This window comes from Saimiri boliviensis, chromosome 14 (genome assembly GCF_048565385.1).
Source record: "Saimiri boliviensis isolate mSaiBol1 chromosome 14, mSaiBol1.pri, whole genome shotgun sequence".
NCBI lineage: Eukaryota > Metazoa > Chordata > Mammalia > Primates > Cebidae > Saimiri > Saimiri boliviensis.
The window spans coordinates 87939211-87951722 of NC_133462.1; the positions used below are offsets into that span (position 1 = coordinate 87939211).

The 12512-nt window shown below is 45.9% G+C and overlaps 1 protein-coding gene across 1 annotated transcript in view; it reads right to left on the reverse strand.

Annotated features, from left to right (window-relative positions):
- Positions 1-959: 959 nt before the first annotated feature.
- The window catches only part of GREM2 (gremlin 2, DAN family BMP antagonist), a 123094-nt gene continuing 111541 nt past the window's right edge, over positions 960-12512 (reverse strand). The window contains exon 2 of the mRNA XM_003935343.4: positions 960-4234. Coding sequence (XP_003935392.1) covers positions 3727-4233 — 507 coding nt within the window. The 5' untranslated portion in view covers position 4234 and the 3' untranslated portion in view covers positions 960-3726. The remainder of the gene's footprint in view (positions 4235-12512) is intronic.

The window sequence follows — 12512 nt, forward strand, 5'->3', positions numbered from 1 at the left end:
CAAGGTTGGGGATTAAGGAGAACTCAGAAGATAACATGATGAATAAGACATTTTAGGCTGCTCTGCCTATGAAGTAGGCATTCTTTATTCCTTTGCTTTCTTAATAAACTTGCTTTCACTTAAAAAGTTCTAATTGCATTATTATTATTATTATTGCTCATGCAGACAATAATCAGTGGTGATAGCTCAATCATTAAATAAGCTTTCTGGGAATATATACATTCTAAATTGTTCACACAATAGCAAAAGTCATTTTCATTGATTTTATAACTTAAAAATCAGTTGGCCAACTTCAAAAACAAGTGGGTTGAAATATGTTAGCACACAGTGAACTAGTCTGTCCCATTTAATAAACTAAGATGAATTATCTACTAGGAAGTGGAGTTTAATTCCTTTGAAGTCTACACAGTGAATCAACCATGTGCAATTTGATTATGGATTTTATTTTTTATTGATAATTGAGTTTTCTTGAATGGCAGATTAAGTCAATTAATAGAAAAATGGAGACACTGTAAACTAAGAAATATTTAAATTAAGAAATGTTGGCACTCATGAGAAGTAAATGTGAAAATAAACAGAACTCAGGACAAGTGCGTCCCTGCTGTTGAGACTGACAGTGGACTTCCCTTCACAGCTGTTTCTCAAGGCTTCCTTGCCGAGTGTTTCTCATTCAGCCAGCATAGTGGGAATACTCTGCCGTCAGCTGGCAGGGATCTGGAAGAGGCTTGGAAGCTCCCAAAGACCAGGACTGGGTGCCACCTCCATCACTGCTTCTCCTTGGATGCCTGATTCTAATTTTCTTAGAAGATTCCAGACCCCAAAGGAGATTATGTGACATAAGCTAGGGGTTGAACTCACCATGGTTGAACAAAAACACTCTGAATGCACAGTGCTGCATTACGGCTCACTGAAACAAGTTAAAAATTCCCTCTTTTATGGCACATCACACCGGGATCACATAGAATCCTAGATTATCTTTATTTGTTCTATAATTTAATAGTATACCTATAAAATAATTACATTATACTTATAGCTTTTCTTCATTTATAAACAAAACAAAAAAATTAAATACAATGAGCCATTATAAGGTAAACTTTGTACATATGAGAACCCCCAGAAGGAGCTTCACACTACACCGCAGCATATCGTATTGCTTTCATTGCTACACCCACAATTGGGTTCAAAGAGAGTGTGCTCGTGTTTGCATTCTGTAAGTTCTTAGCTTAATCCCTCCCCTATCTGTATGGGTTTCATGTTAATAAATGATAGGGGTTGACTCTGCAGCTGGTCAGAGACTCTCCTCCACTCACCTCCCAATTCACCCCATTAGCCTCCATTACAATCACATAATTTTTCTTCCTTCACAGCTTTTCTGCTGCGTGTTCTGCCACTGAGTCTGACTTGAGGTTTTCTGCTAAATGCAAAAATCAATCCTGACCTTGAACACACTTCTCTACATTTTCTTCCCATCCTCAGATTCCAGCCCTCAAGGATTTCTTTTGATTTCTGCCTCCTGCGTTCAGGCTGTATATGCCCATTTACAAAACCAAGATCCCCTCTGCACCAGCACATTCTTGCTCAGGTCTCATGGTGTTGCAGAAATGACAGAAATGAAACTTGTTGTGCAGTGGCCTGAAACAGATTCACCAACCCAACCCACCCCAATCCTTGCTCTCCAAGTGAATGCCTCTAGATCCACCGTCACCACCCAGCGTCAGGAAGCTAAGTCCCCCCAGCAGCTTCCGAAAGGTCTCTCACATACTAGGGAATGGCCCCTCCACAGGAGCACTTCCTGGGGAAGCATCAGTGAAAGGTTTTCAAAGTGTACTGATTCCCACCAATGGCAGCTCATTCACATTTGTCAGATTCCATAAGCATTACTCACAGGGAAGCCTTCCAGGACAGCTGAGCAAACGGAACCAGAGGAAGTATAATTTGGTTGGAAAATAAGTTACGTCTACTTCCTTTCATCAAGAGACCACAACATAGAAAGTTACAATTCATTATAAAAACAAAAGGTGGCTGGACACGGTGGCTCATACCTGTAATTCCAGCACTTTGGGAGGCAGAGGTGGGTGGATCACGAGGTCAGGAGATCGAGACCATCCTGGACAACATGGTGAAACCTCGTCTCTACTAAAAATACAAAAATTAGCTGGGCGTGATGGCACGTGCCTGTAGTTCCAGCTTCTTGGGAGGCTGAGGCAGGATAATCGCTTGAACCAGTGAGCTGAGATCGTGCCATTGCACTCCATCCTGGGTGACAGAACAATAATCCGTCTCAAAAAAAAAAAAAAAAGGGACCTAATGTTTCTTCGTCTCCTTTGAAGTCTATTCTTTGAAAAGGAAGCATGTTGTTTTGGGCAGAACAGATCAGCTAGATTACTATTCTATATATTTTATTCCTTACTCCCTCCTATACCACAGAGCAACTCAACTCCTTATATTTTTAAATATCCCTTTCTCTTTCTCTTTCTTTTAACAGGAAATACTTTTTGCTTAGTGTCATGGCAGTGAGAATAGTATACCGTTTCAGCCCACGTATGCATATTCCGCATTAAAGGGGTTTTCGAGTTTCTGGTCATCAATTTCCCAATGAATGCTTCTCCCTGTACCTATCTATCCCAAACCAATTTCTACTTTGTGCTGCAATGCTTTAGTACCTTCAGTGAAATAAAATTCAAAGTAAAAAACACGACTCCGTCCATCTCCCTGCCCGATCTAAAATAGGTGCATGACAGTGAATTGCTGACCACCAGGCTTTTTTTTTTTTCTGAGTAAAACACCTTCTGGGCAGATCATCCCCTGCTCTCATCCTTACTCAGAATGGTGCTGCAAGACAGAGTCAAAATCTGTGAAATAATACATGAATAGGTCTATAATACTTTTAAAACAGCTCTTTACAATATACGGTCACTTGTAAAACCAGCGTTAATACAGAGACCTTTGTGTGTGTGATAACATTCTAATTGCAGCAATAATAGCATGCACACCAGAGTTCATCTTTAGTCCACAAATCGGGGGTGGGGATAGTGAGGAAGAAGAGGTGGTGGTGACGGAGGGTGGGGGAGAGTGTAGCCGCTGTGCTCAGGGTTCCCCGGGAAGCCCACTTCGGGATCCAGGCGGCTCGCGTTGTCTTCCTGGTACCGGTTTATTAGGAGACGCCCCCATCCCCGTACTTATTTATGGAGGTCGTACATATCCGCCTCACAGCAGCAACCGAGGGCAGCCTGCCGGTCACAGAGTGAGCGCCCCCAGCCCGAGGTCCAGGGGACCAGCAGGAGAGGTCTGAGGGGCAGCTCGGGAAAGTGCGGCATCCTCCACTTCGCGCGGGAGCCGGGCGGGCTGGCGTGCAGGGGGCGGGCAGGGAGATCCTCGCTTTTCCACATGGTGGAAACATCCCTGCGGGATCTGCAGCGCGCGACCTCGAAAGGTCCTCTGCGACTGCTGGCGGGGCGGGTGGCGGTTTCCAGCATTTGCCTTCGGGCCCGATCCGCCACCTGGTGTGGGAGGCGCGGGCGGGGCCCGGGGTCGGTCAGGAACGCGTCGGCGAAAGCGCCACTTGCGATCCACGTTGTGTGACAAGGACACCGTCAGCCCTAAGAGACGTGCTGGCTGCTGAGGGGGGCACCGGGCAGCGTGAGAGCGGGCTCGGAGGGCAGGGACGGAGGCGGCGGCGGCGGCGGCGGCCGGGCGCGCGGGGCTGCGCTGCGTGGGGCGCGGCGCTCACTGCTTGTCCGGGTCGCTCAGGTTCACGGACATGCATCGGCACTGCTTCACCTTCTGGATCTTCTTGAGTCGGAAGGGCGGGTCCAGGCCGGGGCACTCGAGCTCCACGAGGACGGAGGTGACGCGCTGGGGCTTGCAGAAGGCGCAGGACTGGAAGGACTCCTCCTCCTTCTTCACGTGCCGCGGGATGTAGAAGGAGTTGCACTGGCCGTAGCAGAAGCGGTTGAGGATGGTGCGGCTGCGGCAGCCCTCCTCGCTCACCGTCTGCCGCAGCGGCTGCGTCTTGCACCAGTCACTCTTGAGGTACTTGCGCTCGGTGACCACCAGGGCCTCCTGGCTGGAGGCCAGCACCTCCTTGATCTGGTGCTGCCATCTCTCCGAGTTGTTGCTGCTGCCGTCCTTGTAAGGCGAGGGGATGGCGCCCGCGGGCCGGTTCTTCCGGGCTTCCGCCACCTTCACCAGCACGGCCACCAGGAACAAGGACAGGGAAAGCTTCCAGAACATCCTGCAACGAGAAACGAGAGGGCTTGGCTGTGAAGGGCGGTAGAGGAAGGGAGCAGTCCTCTTTTTGACATGGTCTGGCTCTGCTGCCCAGGCTGGAGTGAGGTGGCACGTGGGTCGCTGCAGCCTCAAACTCCGGGATCCTCCTGCCTCAGCCTCCTGACTACAGGCATGCACCACCACGCTAATTGCTTTTTATTTTTTGTAGAGACGGATCTCCCCATGTTGCCCAGGCTGGTCTGGAACTCCAGGCCTCAAGTGCTCCTCTGCCTCAGCCTCCCAAACCCCTGGGATTACAGGCAAGAGCCACCACGTGGTTTTAATGCTGTATGGATTAGCAGTGACAGATGGGGCGTGGCTGACTGATGGCTGCCCAGGGGCAGCTGGAGGTGAAAAGGGATGAAATAGTACAAGTGTAGACAGCTAGGACTGCACCCCAAATAATGCCTGAAGGCCAGGTCAAGGACAAAATGGTCAGCAATGTGTGCAGTAAATGCAGTTAGAAAACACAGGCATGTCAAACAGTTACAGAATTACAAAGCGAGTGCTGTGAAGAGATATCTCAAGCCAGTTTGCAGAAGTACCAATAATAGTCAATACTTGACACTGTGTTTTACTATGTGCCAAGTGCTGTCCTAAGTGTACAGCTCATTTACATGTATGTCACATTTCATCCTAAAAATAGCCTTCTGTTGGAGGTGGTATTATTACCCCTAGTTTACAGTGAAGAAAACCAAGGCTAAGCCCTGCAGAAGTTGAGTCATTTACCTGAGGTCACACAACCACTGAACAATGGTCCAGGCTTTGAAACCAGCCATCTGCCTCCAGAGCCATCAAAGTTAACCAGTGGACGTGGATATGATTACAAAAGTTAGTAATACAAAGGAGAGAGAAGATGGGTGTGGTTCACAAGTTTCTTTAAAAATGAATATTAAAGATAGAACAGGATGGCTGGGGGAGGAGGCTCATGCCTGTAATCCCAGCACTTTGGGAGGCTGAGGCAGCTGGATCACGAGGTCAGGAGATTGAGACCATCCTGGACAACATGGTGAAACTCTGTCTCTACTAAAAATACAAAAATTAGCTGGGTGTGACAGCAAGTGCCTGTAATCCCAGCTACTTGGGAGGCGGAGTAAGGAGAGTGGCTTGAACCAGGGAGTCGGAGGTTGCAGTGAGTGGAGATTGCGCCACTGCATTCCATCCTGGGCGACTGAGTGAGGCTCCGCCTCAAAAAAAAAAAAAAAAAAAAGATAGAACTGGACATAGGCTAGAAAAATTAATAGCTGCATCTATATTATTACATATGAATAACATTAGCATTTAACATCTACACACAGATATTCAAATCATTCAAATGAGTCTCCTAATAGAAACCAATTCCCAGTTGTGAATTAAGAAATTTCCCAAGCCTGTATTAAAACTGCCTGATGACCATGCAAAGTGTCATCTCATTTGTATTAGAAGACTATGACACAAATTCAACAGGAAAGGGAATCAAAGAGAAATTATTCTTATTCTATCTAAAACGTGGCTTGCAGACGGCAAGCCGAAGTCTGACTGAAGTAAAAGACAGGCTTCAAAGTGTAATTCTCATATTTTTATGAGTAGCCCCAAGGAACACTAATATAGAGGACTCCCATCTATTTTTACACCTGCAGCTACCAATGCAGCTGTTATCAGCATCACCATCATCTTTATGTTTATTCATTTTCTCTCTCTGTTTTACCATCTCTAGGACTCCATGAATTCCCGCCCCCCAACTCGTTTTTTTGAGACGGAGTCTCACTCTGTTGCCCGGGCTGGAGTGCAGTGGCGTAATTTTGGCTCACTGATACCTCCACCTCCCAGGTTCAAGAGATTCTCCTGCCTTAGCCTCCTGAGTAGCTGGGATTACAGATGCCTGCCACCACACCCAGCTAATTTTTTTTGTCTTTTTATTAGAGACGAGATTTTACCCTATTGGCCAGACTGGTCTCGAACTCCTGACCTCGTGATTCACCCACCTCAGCCTCCCAAGGTGCTGGGATTACAGGTGTGCGTCACTGCGCCGAGCTAAGGCAACATTCTTACGGGGACAGACGAGCCCCTACAAGCTCTCCTCCCTCCCCCGCATCTCACCAGCCTCCTCCATCTCTCTCCCACTTGCTCACTCTGCTCCAGCCATACTGACCACCTATCTGTTTCTAGAATGAGCTTGGCATTAGACCCTTACCTTGTCTTTCTCCCAAATGTCTACTTGGCCTTCTTCCTCAGTCTTCAAATCTTTGCTCAGTTACCACCTCTGTAGCAAAGGCTTAACGTTACCTTCACCTCCATCCTGGACTTCACCATCTCCTCCTTCCCTGCTCTATCTTCCTCCAGGGTACTTATCATCTAATGAAACAGTATTTAATAACCACACCTTCTTTTTATTGTTGGACTTTTCTCCTGGGAACGTAAGGTCCGAGAGAGAAGGCCTCTGTTTTGTTCATTGCAGTGTCTCCTGCTCTCAAAACAGTGCCTGGTGTACAGCAGGCACTCAATAAATGTGTTGAAGCCAGCACAGTGGCTCACCCCTGTAATCACAGCACTTTGGGAGGCCAAGGTAGGCTGATCCCTTAACGTCAGGAGTTCAAGACCAGCCTGGCCAAAAGGGTGAAACCCTGTCTCTACTAAAATACAAAACAATTAGCCAGCTGTTGTCCTGTGGTCCCAGCTACTCAGGGGGCTGAGGCAGGAGAATCGCTTGAACCCAGGAGACAGAAGTTGCAGTGAGCCAAGATTGTGCCATTGCACTCCAGACTGGGCAACAAGAGTGAAACTCTGTCTCAAAAAAAAAAAAAAAGTGTTGAGTGAAATATGAATACCACGCATGTCATAGCCTTCAAACAGCTTGCAATTAGGAAGCTAGAGAAAGCATGCCAATGACTGCGTGACAAAGGTATATAGGAGCAACGGCCTGGGACCTCGTGGTGGTGATTCTGTGACCAATGACATCTGAATCACCTGCAGTACTTTAGAGTGCACATTCCTAGGCTTGAGAAGCCTTCTTTTTAAAAAAATTTTTAATGAAAATTTTTTTTTTTATTTTTAATTCTTGTAGGTACATAGTAGGTAAATATATTTATGGAGTACATGAGATCTTCTGATGCAGGCTCCAAAGCATTCTGAATCGGTAGTGTTGCCATGGGGTTTCAGATCTATATTTTAAAAAATTCTAATGGGATCCAGTGGCCACAAAGAAGAACAGTGAGGGTAAGAGGGAACAGCATCGGTTCTACCTGGAGAGGGAGCAGGAGCCTAGGAGGTCAGAAGGAAACGGGTCCCTTAAATCTGAATAGGATCCTCAGGGTGATGATATGGGCAAAACCACAGAGGCTTGGTAATGTCGATTCACTGGGCAAAGGGAGTAGAAAGGAGAAAAAAAGGAAGGTTTTTGCTTTTTGGGTTTTTTTTTTGCAAAAACATTTTACCCAACACAATTATTAAAATTTTAAGGCCTCATTTTCAAAGGGTTTTTCTCATGCCTCCTGAGTTCCACACATGAAATGTCATATGAAAATGGCCATACTTCCAGCTGGCTCACGGCTGGTGTCGAGTATTGGACTCGCTCGGCTTACATAGCTTATTATATTTGTGGAATGATTTGTGATCTCAATAGCCTCTTAAAAAGAAAGTCTTTTGGTTCCCTTTTAATAATTTCCGAAATTATTAACATTCTGAGTAAACACAACCAAGAGTTTGCAAGTCCCAGCCAGGAAAGATTGACAGAGTCAGTCTGGTCCTCAACTTGGAGTTCCAGTAACGGCTTCCATGCATGCTTGATACGCTCGAAAATGCTCGCTGTCCTTCAACAGGCCCTAGTTCTTGTCAGAGAGAACAGAGCTAAGACAGGTTCAGATCCATCTGGGGCAAAAGCCCTTACAGCCAGCAGTACTAGATGTCATGATGAACATGCATTCTTTGAGCTTAACGAACGTGTTTTCAAAACATCTGGCCATCATCCTTAGAAATTATGTCTCACAGGAACCCAAGAAGAAATGCAAACTTTCAATTTTCGAGAAGGGGGAAAGAGGCTGATGAGGCCTCCATGACTGGGGCCAAGGCGGTTTCTTCGCTTTTTCTTCTCCTACATCTCATTTCTTTTCTCCTTCACATACAGCAATAGTAACATGCCAGGGATCTAGCATCTCACTGTCAGACAGGGAAATAGACAAAGGTGTTTTGCCATGGTGACCCACAGTGAATGTGAAGCTGTATCCTCCTACTTCAGAGTCTGAAGGCAGTTAGTTGTGCCCACCACTGCTAACGGCACCGTCACTGCTGGCCCTTGGCTGTGCAGAGTTCAGCAAGGGAGAGAATGTGCTTGTCTCCGTCAGTTCACTAACCATCCCTGCACATGCATGTCAGTGGCCCCGCCAGGACCTGAATTTAGCACGTTATAGAGAGTCCTGCTCTGTTCTGAACCACTCTGCTACTCAGAAAAATGGCTGGCACACAATTAACCTCTCAGGAATGTTGCCACCACTGCCAGTAACGACAGCACGAGGATACTTCATTTTTTTCTCACATCTTGTATTTGGCTTGTATGAGAAGAAACTCATAAACAAATCCAGTTGGTTTTATTAACCATCTTTCTGGCCTGATCATGTTCTCAATTTGCAAGGGGTGCCAGGACCGTAAATGCTGATGGTCTAAGCAGACTGGGTTGGCCAAAGTTGGTTGTGCAAAGAGAGGTAGTGGGAGTACTTTCCTCAAGTGAACGCCCTTGGGCCTGGCCTCTGTAGATACCAGAATGACACAGGCCAAAGTGAGCTAGTATTTAGGTTAGGCAGCTAAAAAGTCCATCACAGGCCCCTTCTATCAGCCGCTCCTGAAAGAGTCAAGACCTGAAGAGGGGTTCTACAATAACAGCTTGAACAATAAAAGTTCCTGATTTCTAGGAAAGAACACAGTAGCGCTGAATCACCCTTCCTGACAGGTGAATGCAAGTGAACAATGGCTAAGGGTACAGCTAAGCTGATGAACTCACTCCCAGAATGGCCTTCTGGAGTTTTAGAAGTCAGATCAGGGTAGTCCTGGGCTGTGCAGGGGTTTAGTGGAGATGGGGTTTCACCATGTTGGCCAGGCTGGTCTCGAACTCATGCCCTCAAGTGATCCACCCACCTGTGTGGGAATGGTGACTGGGATGGGGCTGAAGCTTTTTCTGCAAGCTGAGAATTTGAGGGCATTCTTGGAAGGTTGACGGGAAGTCTCTCGGGCTGAATACTGATAGGTACCTCTGGGATAAATTTGCTCCCACCACCCAAGTGAAAAACGTCTCAGAACCAAACAAAAGTTCTCCAAAACAAAACTCCCCACAAGATTACACTTCAGAGGTCATCTTTATGATGTTTAGTACTGCCACAGCCTCAACTACTAAAGGCACTCCATTGATCACTTGGATTCTTAGGCTGGGAGGGTGGTGGTCTGACTTTTCAGTTAAACCTTTAGAGACACATGTCATTGTTTCTTGGCCCCGGGATCATTCTCGTAGCCAAAGATTGCTTGCTTGCTGAAACCACTTACCTCCAGCATCTGTAAACTATGGCTCACAGGCCAAACTCAACCTGAGGTCTGTTTTGTAAATAAGGTCGTGCTGGAACACGGCCACACCTACTGGTGTAGTTTATGGCTGCTTTGGCACTATAAAGGCAGAGTGACTGGTGGAGACATGACAAAAATGCCCAAGGTCTAAAATATTTACTTTTTTGGCCTTTTACGGAAACACTTTGCTAAGTCCTGCTCCAAGCATTTTCTATCCAATTCAATCTTTGCCTTCCCTTTAGTGTTGAACTCTTTTGCTGGAAAAGTAGCTTTCAATTTTAAAATTTCTAACTATGAAACATTTCAAACAGAGAGCAAAACAGAACGTGTAACTAACTGTAGGTACTTACCAGAAAGATGAAAAAAATATGGACATTTCCCATTTTTATTTTGCAATCTCTCTTTTTTTGAGATGGAGTCTCACTCACTCTGTCACTCAGGCTGAAGTGCAGTGGTGCGATCTTGGCTCACTGCAACCTCCGCCTCCTGGGTTCAAGCGGCTCTCTTGCCTCAGCCTCCCAAGCTAGAGCCTGGGACTACACGTGCACACCACTACACCCAGATAATTTTTGTATTTTTAGTAGAGACGGGGTTTCACCATATTGGCCAGGCTGGTCTTTAACTCCTGACCTTGTGATCCACCCACCTCAGCTTCCCAAAGTGCTGGGATTACAGGCGTAAGCCACCACGCCTGGTCTCTCTTTCAGTTTTGAAAATGTAATATAAGTAAAGATAAAATGCTCTCCTCCCATCTCTTCTCATCCCTCACTGAAATGACCAGCATCCTAAATTGACATTCATCATTCCCGTTGATGATTTTGTTGCTTATGTTCTGTGTATCAGAGTATGCTTTTGTGTGTGTGTGCATAATTTTTTTTTTTTTGAGACTCAATTTCACTCTTGTTGCCTAGTCTGGAGTGCAATGGAACCATCACGACTCACTGCAACCTCTGCCTCCTGGGTTCAAATGAGTCTCCTGCCTCACCCTCCTGAGTAGCTGGGATTACAGACACCCACCACCCAGCTAATTTTTTTGTGTTTTTAGTAGAGTCGGGGTTTCACTATGTTGGCCAGGCTGGTCTCAAACTCCTGGCCTCAAGTGATCCGTCCACCTCGGCCTCCCAAAATGATGGGATTACAAGCATGAGCCACAATGCCCAGTCAATAATCTTTACATAAATTATATCACACAAAAAATCTTTACATAAATCTAAACACAAAAATATGCACATGGAGATTTGTAGACGGAGCCTGTTTATCCCCACCGCTGAATATTAAAGCACAGCCTGTTCATTCAGCTTACGGAGGAAGAGTTGAGTTGCTTCTAGTTTTTCACTATTGCCAATAGTGCGGCACTGAACATTTTTGCATGTGTTTATTTGAGCCCATCTGTTAGAGTTTTTCTAGAGGAGACACCGGGCAGTGGAAATGCTGGGTCATAGGATATGTACAACTTGAGCTTGACTAAGTTGTGCTAAGTTGCTTTCCAAGTGCTTGTCCCAGTACCCTTTCCCCTGGGTAATACGTGAGTCCCTGTGGCTGCACGTATTTGCTGACTCTTGGTGTTACAGATTCATCACCTTTTGCCTACCAGAAACATGTGGGATGGCCTCTTATGATTACTTTCATTTACATCTCTCCGATTGTACATCAAGCTCAAATGCTGTGGCTGTGTGACTGAAAAGAAACTATTACAACTTACCCGAAGTGAGAGAAATTAAAATATGAGAAAAGGAAAAATAAGACGTTCTAACTATCAATCTTCTGAACTGTCATGAAAAGAATAGGAAGTGATTTGAAACTTCAAAGCAGAAAGACCAGGACATCCCACATGACTCAGAAGTTTGAAATCCAAATGGATTCACTTACTTTTCCAAGTGACAGTGCCTGAGTGGAACACTGACTATAATTTTGTTCCAGGAGAAGCTTACTTTTTCATCTGGAAAAATTAGAGTATGGTTTCTTAAAAAGGTTTTCAACCAGGGAAGAAATGATACTATCATTACTTACTTTGACTTCTGGACAGCAAATGCATCATTAGGGAATTTGTAATTAACGTTCTAAAAATCTTTGAAGAAACTGTTGGGATAAATTCAGGATAGGAAATGGGATGCTGAAGCAAGATGGCAGCAAAGCATTAGATTAAATAAGGAGATGAGTGAGGAAGCGCTTGGAAAGCTTTGAGTTTATACACACATGGGCTGCTTCTCTCTAGGTCACATTCAGTGGGAATGGGAGGGAAAACGTGGTTTCTGGGCCCCGAGCTGCCCATGCTGTGGCCTCTGTGACTCACTCCCAGGCTTTTCCAGGTTCTCCCCTGTAAAATGGCGTCAATGGCATTTGCCACCCTCTGTACCCTGTTGCTGTCAGGAGGAATGTGGCACTGAAATCACATCAAAATCCAAGAACCCTCTGAGCAAAAAGGATCATAAGTTTTATTTGAAAGAAAGGAAGAGGGCCAGGTGTGGTGGCTCACACCTGTAATCCCAGTATTGGGAGGCCAAGGTGAGCGGATCACCTGAGGTCAGGAGTTTGAGACCAGCCTGGGCAACGTGGAGAAACTCCGACTCACTAAAAATATGAAATTGGCTGGATGTGGTGACACATGCCTGTAATCCCAGTTACTCAGGAAGCTGAGGCAGGAGAATCACTTAAACCAGGGAGGCGGAAGTTGCAGTGAGCCGAGATTGTGCCACTGCACTCCAGCCTGGGCAACA